The sequence below is a fragment of the Muscardinus avellanarius genome (assembly GCF_963383645.1).
Source record: "Muscardinus avellanarius genome assembly, chromosome: 10".
NCBI classification, from domain to species: domain Eukaryota; kingdom Metazoa; phylum Chordata; class Mammalia; order Rodentia; family Gliridae; genus Muscardinus; species Muscardinus avellanarius.
In genome coordinates this window covers 80,302,576-80,319,894 of record NC_137796.1, presented here as the reverse complement: position 1 = coordinate 80,319,894, position 17,319 = coordinate 80,302,576, and the positions used below count along the sequence as shown (strand labels likewise).

General features: G+C 45.8%; 1 protein-coding gene across 17 annotated transcripts in view; it reads right to left on the bottom strand.

Moving 5' to 3' along the window:
• Positions 1 to 17,319, bottom strand: part of CUX1 (cut like homeobox 1) — a gene marked incomplete at both ends in the record, with an annotated part of 398,444 nt that overhangs the window by 102,950 nt on the left and 278,175 nt on the right. For all 17 annotated transcript variants that reach the window (XM_080702661.1, XM_080702646.1, XM_080702647.1 and 14 more), the window contains one exon: positions 4,253 to 4,301. In XM_080702661.1, coding sequence (XP_080558787.1) covers positions 4,253 to 4,301 — 49 coding nt within the window. The remainder of the gene's footprint in view (positions 1 to 4,252; positions 4,302 to 17,319) is intronic.

Sequence of the window (17,319 nt, the reverse complement as noted above, 5' to 3'; positions counted from 1 at the left end):
CCCGCTCAAGAATTCCTCCTGTCAAGAGTCAGTCTAACAAACGATGCCGATTCCCACCATACGATGCTGGTCAGCCCAATAGTCACAGGTGGGCTCCACCTGGACCTTCAGGTGTGAGTGACTGGATTCATAAAATATGTGGGAGAAACATCCTACAAAGGACACAGAGGAGGTGAAGGCAGAGTCTCAGACCCTAAAGTCCACCTTCTTGGTTCTAGAGTTTTTTCTCTTGTCCTCTTCGTATGTATGGCCATTAAGATCCAGTTTGAACATTGGGACACCTGAGCTGAGCATGTCCCTTGGGGACAAAGCAGCCCTATCAGCTGATGTGGGTTGTGTCTCTTCCATGTGGCCAAAGACCATCCTAGCTGCCAGAGAGAACCCTGTTAGTGATTCGGTGGGAAGGAGGTGTGAAGGCCTATCATGGGCTAGCGACTGGAAACTTATTGTTGTCACGTGTCCTAAGCCATTACACCTGTAGTGAAGCTCCTTTCAGAGCTGCGGCCAGCATTGCCCGGAACATGCTGCAGGCTGGGACCAGAACATACACCTACACAAACACTGCCTGTCACAGACTGGCCTTGACTTCAGGAGAGTCAGACAAACAAATCCTCTTATCTTTGCTGCCACAGAGGCCCTCCACGAGTGGGCCTGACCTGGCCACGGGGCTGCAAGTTCCACTTACGACACGGAGAAACCAAGGTTCCTAGGAGTTCTAAGGCATAACCTCTCACACATGTGGTTGGCCCAGTGAAAAGGGCTTTTAACTTAGCCTGTGAGGCCAGAATGTCCTCAGGACTTAGAAGGGGCCGACATGGATGAGTATCACTGACAGGGCCTGCTCAGAACAGGTGCAAAAAAAACATCTGCTCAGTGAATGGGCTTAAAAACAAAGCCCTACCCTCATTCTGTGCACAGGGGAAGCCAGGCACCAAAGGCCTGAGGATTTGCCAGGCCAGCATGAGTAGGAAATGCCACAGCTGGAACTCCAAAGTGACTCCAGGCGTCCTTCCTTATCAGAACACAGAAACCTCAGCCAGAAAACACCACATGCTGCTGAGTTCCGTTTGCTCTTTGTGTTTCTCTGCACTTGGCTTCTCCCCAGTGAGGTTAAACTGTGGTTTCCACCCCTAACCTCAACCTGGAGGGTCCTCCATTAGGGCAGTCTGGGGTCATAAAAACCAGGCCGGACAACTGAAACCACTTCCTCCTGGCCCCCCACCACCATGGCTTTCCCTGAGACTCAAGTCCAAGCTGCTCTAGAAGAGGGGAAGGGGCAGGGAGGGGCAGGGAAGCCCAGTAGGTCCACGGCACTCCAAGGGCCGCGTTGCAGTTTCTTAACTGCAGTCTCAAAAGTTCTGCACCATTATGGTGTCCATTTAAGACAGTGAGTATTAATGTAAACGCTTTGTAGTTGAACAGACAGGGGTCAAGGAGACCCTCAACTTGATTGGCAACTGTTGCCTGTTAACACAGTTCCTTAATAAAACAGCTTTGGGTCTCCATCGTGACTACAAACCTAGTGCAAAAAATAACGTTGTCCACCACTGAACTAGCAATTGCTCCTCCCTGGTAGGGAAGCGGCAGGTCCAGATGTGCGCTGAGCCTGCACTGGGGTGTGGGGCAGAGCGCAGCTCTGCTCCAGTACAGCTTACCAGCTCATCTGCACGAGAACGGTCCTTTCAGGCCCTGTCCTGTCACCACAGCCCCTTGCATTTCTCCTGGCCTTTGGGCTTTCCACTCCCATTCACTCTCTGAGGTTTAGCCACAGCAAGCCCTCCAGAGCACCAAAGTGACCTCTGGATCCTGTCCTGATCCCACAGCTCTCAGGATGAAGTCTTCTCCCCTTCCAGGTCCCAACTTTCCATGCCTGCCCAGACACAGTCCTCAAGTCCACCCACCAGGGAGCTTTCCTCCAAGTGTAAGGCCTAATATTGCCTTTGGTTTTTCCTTTAGATTTTTACTTCCTTTCCCTCTTGTTTTTGTCCCCTCTCAGGGATTATTCCTCCAATATTCCAGGGCTTATCTTTCTTCCTTAGATGTCTTCTCATACAAGTGGGTTTGCTACATGCTTGTACAATCCTAGACCTCAGGCTCAGAAGGGACCTATGAAGTCATCTAGTTCAATCCCCCTTCTGTCTACTCTGTGCTTGATTCCCCATCTTATACTTTCTATGAGAACAGACCCACATCTACTTGCATAGCTGTGATGACAGGTAGCTCATTTCTGTCAGTGGCACCTTCTGAGAGCTAGGCCAAAGAGAGCTTCTCCACACCGCAACCCCTTTCACTGCCCTGCTAGACTGTGGCCACTGGCTGGCCCTGAGAACTGCAAGGACAGAAATCACAAGATCTCCACCCTAAACTGTCCCATTTCTAGTTCTTTAGGACCCCAAGTTTCTGAAATTATTCCTCAAGAATTGCCTTCTTCCTTGCTTCCCAAAGATCAGGAATGTTCCCCAACCTCTAGCTTGTTTTGTTAGGGTCCCTTCCCTGTCCTGGTCTTCAAGTGGAGTCTGAATGCCCTTGAGGGAGCTGTTTTCTAGCCCATTCTAACCTCATTGCCTGAGTCGATCCCACAGCCACACTACATTTCTGGAATGTCAGTCAGGCGTAGTGGCGCAGGCTTGTAATCCCAATATTTGGGAGGCTGAGACAGGAGGATCGCAGTTCGTGAACAGCCTCAGCTACTTAGTGAGGCCCTTTGCAACACAATGAGACCCTTTCTCAAAAAAAAAAAAAAATTACTGCTGAGGGTGTATCTCAGAGGTAGAATACCCCTGGGTTCCATCCCCAGTACCACAAACAAACAAACAAACAAAAAACCCAACCCCCCACAATTCCAGGTGTGGGCTAATTGCTACAGGTAGGCAGTACTGTCTTCCACATCCTAGAAACTCCATTTCTATGGATACAGTTATATGAGGCTACTGGGACAGGCACTCTATGTTCCTGTTTTGAGGTGTGGTGGCCAAGGGCACAGGCTCAAAAGCCAGAATTTGGGGATTTTGGTCCTGGTTCTGCACCTGACAAATCACTGTTCTCCGTTTCCTCAACTGCAAAGTAGGAATTATAACAGTACTCTCAGTGGGCCACTGTGTGGCTACGGGATTGACTCAGGCAATGAGGTTAGAATGGGCTAGATGTAAAAGAAATACTGGAGCAGCTAGCAGTTCTGAATAGTGCTAGGATCACTAACACGTAAGGCCTCAGGCAAGTCGTGCCACATGTTTCCAAGGGACCTTATGGGCCAGGCCCAGGATCTCAGGTGTGGGTCTGAAGACCCAACGCTGCACCCACAAAGTTCTCCTGAAGGATGAAACAAAGCCATTCATTCATTCGTTCATTCATGGCCATTCCTGTGCATAAGCTGTTTCAGATTTCTGGTGGGTTTTATTGGGCAAGGAAGGGACATGGATGCTGCTATTCCCTCAGCTCTGGCCCAGGTCTGGATGAGCAGCACCTGCAAACACAGGAGCCCATGGTCTTCCTGCAAGGTGGAGATAGGGACTGAAGGGACCCTGGAAGGATTTTTGTCCCATGTACAACCCAGCTGTGAAAGTGAATGGGAAGAGGCCACATAGCCTTGTGAGCTGAGAAATCTTCCACTGCTCTGGCTGTTTCTCTGGGCCAAAAAAAAAAAAAAAAAAAAAAAAAACCCCAAAAACCCCCTCTTGCTTTCAAAGCAGCAGCATCATTTGCTAAAGCAAAATGTACCACTGCACTGCAGCACCTGGGGAAGAAGGAGTTTTTCAGAGTGGCTAAATTTCTCAGGCAGCTGAGTGTTTAGAACCACTGGATATTGTGTGCTTGTTTTGTGCTCGTCACCATGCTGGCTATTTCCCAAAAGGCATGTCTGCCTGCTAGGCATCTATCAGAGGACGAGGACGTCAGCTGTGAGGCCCCTCCAGAGTGCGTGGGTGCAGCCCACTGCAAGGTGTTGATAAAGAACTCTTTCTTGCATGACTCCATAGGTGCCACAGGGATAGAGAACTGTGGGAAAAAAAAGTAACCTCTTTGGAGATGTTCACCAGGAGACCAAGATGTTGGGGCCATTCCAAAGCCTTGCCAAGGAAATAATGCTGGGATTTTTCATTTATTTTCCAACTTCTTACAGTATCATTAAAAGCGTCGACTTTTGAGGAATTGTTAAGCAAAAATTCCAAGAATAAGTAACCTTCGGACTCAGCAAAGCATCTTCTGAGATGGCAGAATGGGCGTGCTATTACAACTTTCTGTCTGAGCATCCTACCTGGTTTGCCCTTTCAAGGTCCGTCATGATCATTTCAATCTCGTCGGCCCTGGGAAGGTGAGAGAGAGCAGGTTAGTGGGCATCGAGGCAAGCTCAGGGCGATGACAGGCTTTCAGCTCAGCACAAGGGAGAGAGATCACATCCCCAGAGGCAAGGCAGGGTCCCTGAAGTTGAGGATGGAGGGAGGCTCCTCTGGAAGTGGTCTGTATGTTGGCTTCTTTCAGTCTTCTGATGATTACATGTGTGGGAGGAGGGGTGGCCTGTCCTGAATGGGTTCCTAATCTTGTTGGGGAGGCAAAGCCCCCAAATTGCAAAATATGGCGTGTCCTGTCAAGGGTGTGAGGAGACCTCTGAATGAAGTGCTCTGGAAAGAGGGGAGAGATGAATTCTTGGAAGGAGCCAGGAAGGGCTTCGGAGGAGGTAAACAGCAAGTTGGGTTTTGAAGGATGAGTAAAAATTTGCCAGGATGGGAGTAAGAGAAGGAATGGGGTGGGGGGTGGCTACATTAGGTAAAGGCCCTTGGCAGTGAAGGCCTTGCCAGGAGGAGGGTGGATAGGGATGGAAATACAAGCCAGGGGCCCTGAGTTCACAAGAGTGGAGTCTCCAGGTTCTTATTTATTATTTTTTCCTGCATTGAAATATACTTCCTTGAAGAATGCACAGGCAAATACATAGTTCAACATACATCACTGTGAGAGAGGAGAGCAGAGCCCTACTGTCCTATGGAGGGAGAGGTACTCATCCCCACTGTACAGAAGGTTGGAACAGGACACCAGGCAAATCACCACTCCGGTTTCTTCAGACAGGTTCTGGTGACGGCCCCAGTGAGGCCTCAGGCTGAGACTGATGGTGACCCAGAAAGACTCTGAGTGTTCATGGGAAACAGATTGTAATGTGGGAGCCTCCTGTTGTCTTGCTCTGGGTCCCTGCACACCTGAGCGGTCTGCTGCCCCCTGGAGTCGATCTCAACCTTGGCTGCACCCAGGGCCCTTCCACATCCGGGATTCTGCTCACTGTCGGCTTGCCCACCACACATTCTCATGGCCCATGCCTGACAACTCGCACCATTTGCAGGAGTGGAGCCACCCAGGCTCAGGGCAGTGTCCATGCCGCCTCCTGGGCCTGCCTCTGTTCCTTCACCTCACCTCCTGGTGGCTCTGTCCAAGGCTGTGCCACAGCCTCTTCTTAGCTTTGAATTTTCATTTGGTGCCCCCTTGACCCTAAGTTCCTGGATGTCTAAGGGGACTCCATTAAAGATAGAGGGCAAAGTTGTACATGCGCTCTGTCTTACAGGCGATTGGCAGGTCCAGGGAGCCTGGACAGGATTGACTCTCTTCCTGAGACTGGCTTCATGGGTACTGAGCAGCGTGTCATATATAGGATGCTTACCTTCTCTTAATGCTGTGAGCTGAAAACACTGTCTCGAGCCCCCCAGGCAGGTCAGTGCTCATGGCTGGGGCTTTCCCAGCCTGTCACTGCACAGGGGGATTCGAGGCAGCCTTATCAGCTCCCCGTAGCCTGACTGCAGTGGCAGACGCATTGGGATCATGTTCAGCACTCATTGTGTATGTCTGAAATAGTACCCAGCTTTTAGACTGGTCTGAGGAAAGTCTAAAACAGCCCATCGTGGAATGGCCCAGTTAAATGGAGCTATTTTTAGGAGGGTGTCATGGGGGAAAGACAGTGTCTCTGTGAGATAAAAACCCAACTGGGCCTCTGCTGTGAAGCGCCAGGTGTGTGGGGGTGGGTCGGGATGTCAGCGGCTTAAATGACAAAATGTTCCACGGCATCAACTCAAACCCAAACCTCCTCATCTTAGAGGAAAAGTGCTGTGCCAAGGCAGTCTAATGACTATGAAGGGTTAAACGAATCATTAAAGCAGAAAAGGAGAAGCATGGTCCGCACAGAGAGCCCGGATAGGGACCTCCCAGGTACAAGATGACACAGAAAGCTCATAAACTTTTCTTAGGGCAAGTCACAACTTTTAGGCCCAGTTCTGAGCTTTAACCAGACAAGCATTCATCATGTATTAAACAAAGTCCAGATATACATGGGCATCTTCCCCAGTGACTGACGCCTCACATTCACTGGCTCCTTGGCCATGTGTGATGCCTTCAAGCTTTCCAGTGATGGGGCAGGCACAGGCCTCGTTCCTGCATGCCTTGCCAAATGATGGAAATGCGTGGTTGTTGAGGACCCCAAATAAAATCTGTTGGGAGGAGGAGGCTGACGCCACCTCCCTTCTCTCTTGGGTGCATTTGCAGAGCTGGCTGGGCCTGAGTGGACAGACCCTAAGGATACGTTCAGGTGAGGACTTTGGTTGATCGCCCCAGTCTCGTCCTCTGTGGACCCTTTCATCTTTCTTCAATTCTGGCCAATTTTAAACATTTTTTTCTCCCTGCTGTTCGGAACTCCTATTGTTAAGATGTTTTTGGCGGACTCAGATCTGTCATTAAATCATTCCTTTCCATTTTTCTATTTCTTTATCCTTTCCTGCTGCCTTCTAGGAAGTTTCTTTAACTTGATCTCACTTATCTTTGGCTATACTCACACTGCCTAGTTATACCCCTCCTCTTTCTTTCTTTCTTTCTTTCTTTCTTTCTTTCTTTCTTTCTTTCTTTCTTTCTTTCATTTTGCAGGTCTGGGGATTGAACCCAGGAGATTTGACCTCTGAGCTACACCCCCTGCCCTATTTTTTATTCTTTATTTTGAAACAGGGTCTCACTAAGTTACAGAGGTCCTCGCTAAGGCTGTCCTCGAACCGCGATCCTCAAATCTCAGCCATCCAAATGCTGGGATTATAAGCATGCGCTACCACGCCCAGCTAGTCTTTTTATTTTTTGAAACAGGGTCTCATTGAGTTGTGAAGGGCGTGGCTAATTAGCTGAGGCTGTCTGCAAACCCCAATTCTCTGGTCTCTGCCTCCCAAATGCTGGGATTACAAGCATGCACCATCAAGCCCAGCTTATTCTTTTTTATTTTTTTGTGGTCCTGGGGTGGAACCCAGGAGTATTCTACTTCCAAGCTATACCCCTAGTCCTATTTTTTTTATTCTTTATTTTGAAACAGGGCCTCACTGAGTAGCTGAGGCTGTTGGTGAATGGCGACCCTCCTGTCTCAGCCTCTCAGATGCTGGGATTATAAGCGTGAGCCACCACACCCAACTTTGCTCCTTAGTTTTCTGGAACTTTTCACACCTTTATTCCCACTTAGTTCATTTCTACCTTGTTCCTTGTTTTTGCTTTACCTGACATCTTGTTTTAGCGAGTCTATTTCTAAAGCTTGTTTTGCGTCAGATCACATGCACATCGGGTCTGGCTCTGTCTTTTAGAGGGCAGTTCTCTGGGCTGCTATTCTGCCATGTGCTCGGGTACCCGGGGGCAGGGACCAGAGACTCCTTATGGCACTGGACACGGGGGAGGTAGAGAAGCAAGCCCTGCCAGGTGTCTCATAACAAACTGAACAGAAAGACAGGCACACAGTAGGTGTTCAATAGATTTTTTGCTGAAGGAAAAAAGGAAGAAAAATAGAAAGGAAGGGCCGCAGGCTCCCAGGGAATATTTGCTGATGACTCCTTCTGCTGTCCCTCTACCCTCTGGCCAGAGCTCAGCCTTTCTTTCTGAGGGAGAAGCAGCATCTGGAGGAGTAGGTACTCTGGGTGTAATTCCAATCCTGGGGGTTTGGAGTAGAAGGGTGGTCAGTCCACATCAGTGCTAGGAAGAGGGGTTCCAAGAGACTTGGCCTCATGCAGAGGCTGGAGGGCAGGGCTAAGGTTCTCAGAGGGTGGGAAGTGGTCCCTGAGACTGCTAAGTTCAGGGGCCTGGGTGGGCGTGGGAGTCTCCTTGCAAACGTGGAGCTTCTGGCCTTCTCTGTGAATGGCTATGAAGTTCAGGAGATTCTTAATAATAAGAAATGCCTAATATTTCCAGAAGATTTCAAGTCACTTATGAAAAACTGGTCACATTTAAGCAGGAAGGTGCCTTCTCAGCTGTTTAAAGCAATCCCTGGAAATGCATTTTGAGTTTTCTATCGCCTGGTCAGTCTAACTTAGGTTTCTAAGCAAACACTGAGATGACCAAGATACTGAACGTGATAACAAGGGCCTCAACTCACCTTTCACTGCAAGAGTGACTCCTGTCTTTCCCAAGCTTTCAAAGGATAACCACAACACTGAGCTCTGCTGTTGTAGGGCATGCTATCTAATCCCAGATATCCTGGTGACAGCTAGGCCCAGAAACCACAGAAGGAGACAATGAAAAGATCTAGTGGTGGATACTTTTTCTTTTTTGGTACTAGAGATATAACCCAGGGGAATTCTACCTTTCAGCCACTCTCCAGCCCTATTTAACTTTTTATTTTGAAACAGGGTCTTGCTAAATTGTTGAGGGCCTTGCTAAGTTGCTGAGGCTGGCCTTGAACCTGCATTCTTTCTGTCTCAGCCTCCCAACTAATGGGATTAAGGGAGTGTGACATCATGCCCCACTCAGACTATTATTTTAAAACCGGGTGTGGTGGAACAAGTTTGTGATCCCAGTTCTTGGGAGGCTGAGACAGAATGATTGCAGGTTTGCAGCCAGCCTCAGCAACTCAGTGAGACCCTATTGCAAAATAAATAAAATAGGGCTGGGGTTTAGCTCAGAGGTAGAATGCTCCTGGGTTATATCCCCTGTAACACATATGCATACAAAAACGTCTTGTTATTCATATTTTGGAGAGGATTTTTTTTTTCTTTTTTAAACAGGCAAGGAGAATACAACTAGTTACATATAGGTGAAACTTCAGTCAGGGTTTTGGAAGATGCGAGGGGCAGCCATCTCATCCACAAGGCTGGACCAAGGTAGTTGCTCCCATCTTAGAACACCCTCTACGGGGTCTTCATCATCCATCCTCTCCTTAAACTGCTGCACACCCCTCTCCCACAAAAACAATCCTCCCAGACAAACTTCCCTCAATAAGTACTACAAAACCCCCAGAGGCTAGTATCACAAACACAAATGCTTTCTTACATGGCCATAATAAATTAAATTGTATGTGCTTTCAGTGGGTCAACAATCTTCCAAACGTTTTTCATTTGGAAGGTTCGACTCCCACCCTGGTATCTGGAGCCTGACACTAGTCTAAAATCATTTATTTTCTAAGGTCCATAATACCCACGCATATATTGTTTGTTCAGCAGAACGATTTATTATAAAAATTTTGTTCCCTCACCTTTTTACGAGCTGACAAAACAGCTTCCTCTGATCTATTAACCTGTGCCGTGTTATGCTCTGTTCTGACTTCAAACAGCAGATAATTTCAGTTTGGCCTAGAATATATAGTCTATTCAATCCGTTCCCTACAGATCATTTCAGGGTATTCTCTGGGCTGACGCACAATTTTTATGGGGGAACTTCAAAGGACATGGTCAAGGTTGATGGAAAGGAAATTATATCCAAGCTAGAAACTGTATTTCCTTTCACATGAGCCTCCAAGTGCTGGCGTCCGGCACCAGGGAGAGGCTGGTGCATATTTCAATACTCAAACAATCACGACAACACAGATCCACTAAAACAGAGCACACTTGGCCCTCCATATCCACGGGTTCCATAACTGTGGGTTCTACATCTGCGGATTCAATCAACCATGGATCAAAAATATACTGAAAAAGTTGCGCCTGTATTGAATGTGTACAGGCTTTCTTCCTAGTCATTATTACCTAAACAATATGACAACTATTTACACAGCATTTACCTTGCATTAGGTTAATTCATCTAGAGACGACCTAAGAGTCTATATTCTATGCAAACACTATGCCATTTTTTGGGTGTGTATGTGTTACTGGGATGGAACCCAGGGGTATTCTACCTCCGAGATACACCCCCAGCTTCATTTTTTAAAATTATCTTTTAGTCCTTTTAATTTTTGAAACAGGGTCTCATTGAGTTGCGAAAGGCTTCACTAAGTAGCTGAGGTTGTCCATGAACTGCAATCCCCTTGGTCTCTGCCTCTAAAATGCTGGGATTACAAGCTGCACCACCACGCCCGTCCTTATTATGACTTTTTAATAAAAGATGGATATCGATTTCATTAAGTACCTTTTAAGCATTTATGGAGCTAATGAAATGGATTTTCTCCTATGACCTGCTAAAATGGTAAATTATACTGGCAGTCACTTGCCCCCACTTGGTTGTGGTGTATTATGCATTTAATAAGCTCCTGAGTTCTATTTGCTAATATTTTATTTATTTTTCATAAATATTTATATATGAGATTGGCCTTTAGTTCCTTTTGTCTTATCTTAGTTGGCTGAAGTCATAGGAGAACATTTTTAAAGTGTGTCCTCTCTGTAGACAAAGGGGAACTACTATGGCATTACCCTGGGCCACCTATGTGAGTGCCCACCTGTGGTCTAAAGGCAGTGGCTGGCAGGTCTGGTCCCCCTGGTGTTCTCTTATTCTGCTGCCGCAGAGCCGCCGGCACTCTGGGAGGCTTGCTCACCACCATCTGCACCTTTCCCTGCTCTGCATGCCCAGCCCTCTATCTCTCAGTCAGCCTTAGACGAACAGTGGAGCTGAACCCAAGGGGTTCTTCTCTGCTCTTCCTTCTCCTCATGATGTCTCCTGGGCCATGACCCCTTTAGCCTCTTGCAGGTCAGGCCCCTCAGGGTGCAGACGGTGAATGGATGGCTCAGGAACCTACCTATCAACATCTTGGCTCTTCTGCAAGGTTACTTTCCACTTTCAAATAGTATCTTGTCTCCTTAACAAAAAAGCCTAAGTGTAGAACTGCATTTTCATCAGGGCCATTGTGCAGGGTTGATTTTTTGTGTCTTGTGGCTTTTTTCTTTCTGTTGTTTTAAAAAATCTACTAGTAACAACCATCCTATGTCTATTTTTTTTTCCTGTAAATCAATCAACACTCCCCTACTTTCATTAGTCCTGCTCTGTTCCTGAAAACACCATGCCTGCTCAAGTTCAGGCCTCTGTAGCCTGGATCTCCATGAGTGACTCATCATCATTGTGGTCTCAGCCCTAGTGGTCCTCCTCTGAAAGGCCTCCCACAGCCCCACTCTCCACCTATTTGGTTTTTATTGCATTTATTCCTGTCTGAAAGCATCTTGCTCACATATTGATTACTTGATTATTCACCACTGTAATTCCAGAGACCACAGTAAGCGTTACTAAATACTGGTTAACTACACATGCAACTCATCAACTACCATGCAAAATAATCTATGCTACCTGAAGTATACTCCGCTCCAGGCAGGCAACAGTTCACTGGCTGGTATTTCAAAAAGCAGAAAGTATAGGAATATTTTCACAAACTGAAATAAGATTTTATAAGAAAAGAGTTTATAAGGTATTTCTAAAGTAGAAAAGTGATATACTTTTCATAGTCTTTGAAAGACAAGGCATCATTAGCTTTGGACTCAGAGTTAGGCTTCCCTTGGTTCACTGGACTGTGAGCTCCCCACAGGGTTGGGAGGAAAGAAATGTTTGGGAAGAGGTTTCCTGACTGCCGTCATTTGTAGACTGGTCTCATCCTTCTCTGTCCACCTCAGGACTAGCCAGTTGTGCTCTCGCAGGTGTGGGTGAAGGAGAAGGAGGCCCCAGGCTGCATGTGGCACTTTGGAGTGGCCCCTTTGCTCCCCAGGCAGGGACCCAGGGAGGGGGATGACTGTAGAGCTTGACTATTAGGGATAACCTCCTGGTGTCATTTCCAATGTCTGCCTGCTCAGACATAACCACAACTTGTCCTTTTTTGACCAGGATATGACATCAATAATTAAAAAGAATTTTAGTTAAGCCTCATTTTTTCAGTCTCAGGTGGGAAGAAAACTACCCTTCTTGTCCCAATATTTAGTACACTTGCGGATATTAGAGGAATTTTTTTTTTTTTTTTTTGTGGTACTGGGGGTGGAACCCAGGGGCTTTTCTACCTCTGGACTATACTCCCAGACCTATTTTATACTTTATTTGGAAACAGGGTCTCACTAAGTTGCTGAGAGTCTTACTAAGTAGCTGAGGCTGGCTTCAAACCTGTGCAATTCCTCCTGTCCCAGCCTCCCAAGCACTGGGATTACAAGCGTGCTCCACCACACCCGGCTCAGAGAATTAAAAAAAAAAAAAATCCACTGGCATTCAATCCAAGTCTAGATGATAGCCAAGGGTAGCTCACACAGTGTTAACTGTCCACCAGTGCCAAACCAAAAGGACAGCTCAGATATGCTGGCCACTCCTCAGAGAATGGACTCAGTGTGGTTAGAAACAATCTGTGACTGTCACTCAGGCTTCACTCCTCTGCAGGCAGGGGACAATGAACAGCTGCAGCCTGAGAATTAGGTTATGACACTGCATAATTCATTCCGTTTCTGTTGCTGAGACCATCTAAGGCGTCTGGGGTGGGCATCCGATGCGTCTTTGGATGCTTCCTGCCATTTTCTCCAGAGTCCTAACACAAGCAGTGGGCCACTCTGCTCTGCTGAAAGCAATTGGAAGCAGGTTGGACGTGGAAATCCTTTTCTTAAATCAAGTGCTGGAGTTAAGGAAAGCGATTAGAAAGACTGGTCTTGAGAGCCAAAAGAGTGAGACTGGCAGAGCAAATGGGTTTGAATTTTACTCCACTGCTTTTCAGTTGTTTAATTTGGGGCAGACGTTTGCACTGGGCAGTCACCTGTGCAGGAGAATGCCACTTTCCTTAAGAAAGTGGCATGAGAAGCTGGGTGTGGTGGCACACGCTTTTATATTTATTTATTTATTTTTGGTGGTAGTGGGGTTCCTGGAAGCCCTTCTACCTCTGGGCTACACTCCCAGACCTATTTTTATATTTTTATTTGGAATCAGCGTCTCTTAAGCCAGTGCGGCTGGCTTCGATCCTCCTGTCTCTGCCTCCCAAGCGCGGGGATTACAAGCGTGCGCCACCACGCCCAGCTTGGCACATGCTTTTAATCCTAGCATTTGGGAGGCTGAGACAGGAGGATTATGGTTCATGGACAGCCTATGCTACTTAGTGAAGCCTTTTGCAACTCAGTGAGACCCTGTTTCAAAATAAAGAATAAAAAATAGGGCTGGGGGTGTAGTTTGGAGGTAGAATGCCTGTGGGTTCCATCCCCAGTACTGCAAAAAAGAAAGAAAGACAAAGAAAGAAAGAGAGAAAGAAAAGAAAGAGGCACGAGGATAAGATGAGAACATGGATGGAACAGGAAAGGAAAGGGCACTGTGAACCACAGAAACACATACACATCATCTTGTTTTTTTTTTTTTTTTTTGTACTAGGGACCAAACCCAAGGGTGCTCTACTATTGAGCCATACCCTCTCCCTTTTTACTTTGAAATAGGAATGCTCACTAAATTGTTGATCCTGGCCTCAAATCTATGATCCTCCTGTCTGAGCCTCATAGGTACTAGGATTACAGGGTGTGCACCATTATATCAGGCTTTTAAAAGTTTTTGGATTGGTTACATAACAAGTACAAGAACATAGGCAATTGCTCCTGCCCTTGTGACTTGCCCAGATGGCCCCAGGACTCAAGGGCAATACCTGCAGGACAGGAGATGAGGTTACTGGTTTTTTTTTTTTGTTTTTTTTTTTAGTTCAGATTTCAAAAAGATGCTCTGGCAGGGCTGAGGTTCTGTCACATGTCAACATTGTTTTAAAGTCTCCTTCACATATTTACGCAGAACTCTCTCCTTTTGGCAAGCAGCTGGGGTGCTATGTGCCTGATGCAGGTGCTTTTCTGGCCATCAGATTTCAGTCCCCTTACCTGGTTTCGCTCACCTGTGAGCATTTAACTGCAGCTCACAGAGGTACCGGCCAGGCTTCTGGCTGCTGTCAAGGGTGTCCATTCTCACCTGGACCCTGCACTGCAGAGGGGCCCTGCTGACCTACACACCTACACAGACAGGTGAGGAAACGGAAGCCCAGGGGGAGCAGTGACTAAAGGGCACAGGGAGTGGCAGGTCTGTGGTAAACCCTGCTTTTACTCTTAAGTGCAAGAATCTCTAATTACCCCCTTTCTTCCCTAAATACTTCTTGGTAGAAACTGTTAAGAAAAGGGTTGGTGGCAGAAGGTAAAACTAAGAACAAAAAGACTTCCAACTGTGTTCTAGTTATTACTCTCAGCTTCCTCTCTCTTGCCCTCCAGTCCCAATCCCAAGCCTAAGTGAGCTTCCTGGCTCCATCTCCAGGCACAGGCTGGCTCCTGGGCCTTCTAACACCACAGTTCCTTCCAAACCTCCTTTTGCCTGGTCTTTCTCCCACAGATTATACTCAGCTTACCTGTGGCTTCAGAGTCACTCACTGCTTGTCCACAGTCCCTCCCTGCTCACCTGCCTGCTTAAGTCAGCAGTGGCTTCCTTGGCTCGCAGGACGGGAGGTGAAGTTGTAAGATCAAGCCATAGAGGCAAGCAGGGCCTTGGTAGGAAAGCCAGCATCCTTCCCTCGCTGGCACTTCAGCAGCATAAGTGTCTTTTTTAGGGCAATTCAAAAATGAATAATTCAGCGGTTCTTATTCTACTTGTGAAGTTTTAGACAAACAATTCAGATGGGGCTAGACTTGCTGGCCCCATGGAGACCGTCCCTTCCCTTCATTCTGACCTCATTGGATCTGGCCTCACATCTTTGAGAATGCTCTCCATCCTGTCTAATCCCACAAAGGAAGTTCACAATACTTAGATGTGGGGGGAAAATAGAAAGGTTAATTGCAACATAAAGTTTTCCCTTGTAATCAAGCAAACAGTATATCAGATCACTGTAGAAATACTAAGCTCTTAAAAAAAAAATCATATGGAGGGAAATGTCTCGGACACATCAGTTTATCGTGTAGTTCAACTTCTTATTCAAATCCAAGCCTTGAAAGTTATCTTCCTCACTGAGTTCCACCCCGACTCCACTCTAAGAACCTTACTGATTCTGTATCTCATAACTTTGAATACTTTGTGGAGGTGGGTATGAAGAGAATTTCAAGTAAAAAGGCAAAACTGAACAACCTTCCTGGGTTTTGCTGCAGAATTCATTTTGGAAGGAATTCTTCCTGGATGGCCGAACTCTCTTTCCTATGTTCATGGCTGGATAACTTCAGTTGATATGATCTCTCCATCAGGAAGACAAAAATGTCAAGTAACTGGTCTAACAGCCTATGCTTTTCATCATTGGAGAGTCGTAATTCTGGATGGGAAATTGGATTTGGTCATTTTTCAGATGGTGCTTTCCAGGGTTAACTTATAGCAGGACCCTGGGTATCCAGTTGATAAATTCTTAAGTGTAGCAAAAATGAAAAAGAAGGAAAGATTCTTTAAAACAACATGATGATAAGAGCAGTTCTGTCTATATAGGTCACCTCCTGGGATCTACTTGGAAAACCTCTAAGTTTGTTAAAAAAAAAAAAGATTACTATATCCTAGGGAACCAAGGATTCTTATTACTAGTTAATAATATTGTCAAACTGTATGTGCTTTTGGAAGGCAGTAGAAAATCTCTGGAAAATCCAAGTCTCTTTAAAAGAAGTTCTAGACTAGTCTAGAAGAGACTGGGTCTCACTGCTAAGGGAAGGTTAGTGTAATAAGGTACAATTTGCTGCTGTGCTAGATGCGGGATGTAATGACACTACAGTATGGTAAGAAAAGTGACAATGGTAGCTTTTAAAAAGGTTTCAGAAAGGCTCAATGGCTCTGCACCTGATAGTGATTTTCAGTAATAAAGACGAAATTCATTGCTAGGCTGATTAGAATACTCCAGACGTGACAATTTGTTCAGTAACTCTTCCTTAAATAAATCAGAAAGTTTATGACAGAGATACAGTGATTTAGAAAACAAGAATCAACAATAAAAAATAAGTTAAGAGAAAAGTTTGCCAAGTATGGTGGCTCATCTAGTCATCTCAGTACTTGTGAGGCTGAGACAGAATCATAGGTTTGAGGACAGCCTCAGAAATGCAGTGAGACTCTCAGCAACCCAGTGAGACCCTGTTTCAAAACAAAACAAAACAAAACAAAAAAAGGGGTGGGGTGTAGCTTGGAGTAGAATAGCAGCTCTGGCTTTGGTTCCTAGTCAACACACACACACACACACACACACACACACACACACACACACACACACACACACACACACACGAAAAAAAGAGAAAAGTTATTATCAGTAAATATAATCAGGGCAAATTCACCCATAAAAATAAAACACATATTTGAAGAAAATGTAAAATCTAACAAAATGTAGCAGGCAGACACTTGGAGTGAAAAAGCAAAGACTGACCAAATTTTTAAAAAACAGCTAGCAAAGATCAGGTTCTAAGTTGGTAAGTACTACATGTAGCACAATAAAGCATTAAGGAGAAATAAGCAATGCTGAAAGCCTTAGTAAATAACAAAAACATCAGCTTGAACTTGTCTTAATAGAAAGGCAAACCAGGTGCAGTGGTGCATGCCTACAATCTCAGTACTTGGGAGGCTGAGATAGGGAGAATTTTAAGTTTGAAGACAGTGCATGGTAACTTAGCAAGACCCTGTTCAAAAATAAAAAGAGCTGGGATTATAGCTTAGAAGTAGAACACCTCTGAAAGTACACACACACACACACACACACACACACACACACACACACGTGTGGTAAGAACACCTATAAATTGGTAAAGTAAAAATGGAATAAGTGCAATATATACAAGTGAAATTCTACTAGAAAATTTACCATCCCTTAGGAGAATTACCAGTCAAGGGGTTCCAATTGCCTGGAATCTAAAAGCCAGGTCACAGCTCAATTTATGGGGGACAGGAGTCATCATTGGAGCATTAAGAATAGGAAAAAGGATAATCACTTAAAGCCAAGAGCCTCTATTATTTTTTTTATAGAGAAATAACAGAGACAGCCTATTTAAAAACAGGATGAAAGAAGACCTAATGTTATAGCTGTCATAAAAGTATACAAAGTCACTACCTGTAGGTAATATGGTCACATGTTCACAAAACCCAGGGATTTACTTTAGCAAATGGGAAGAGAAAGCCAGTTTAGTTAAGCTCCATGTTTTCTGGTAAAGAAAAAAAAAAAAACCAATAAGCTTTCATATGCTAGTCATAAATATCTGAAAAATGAAA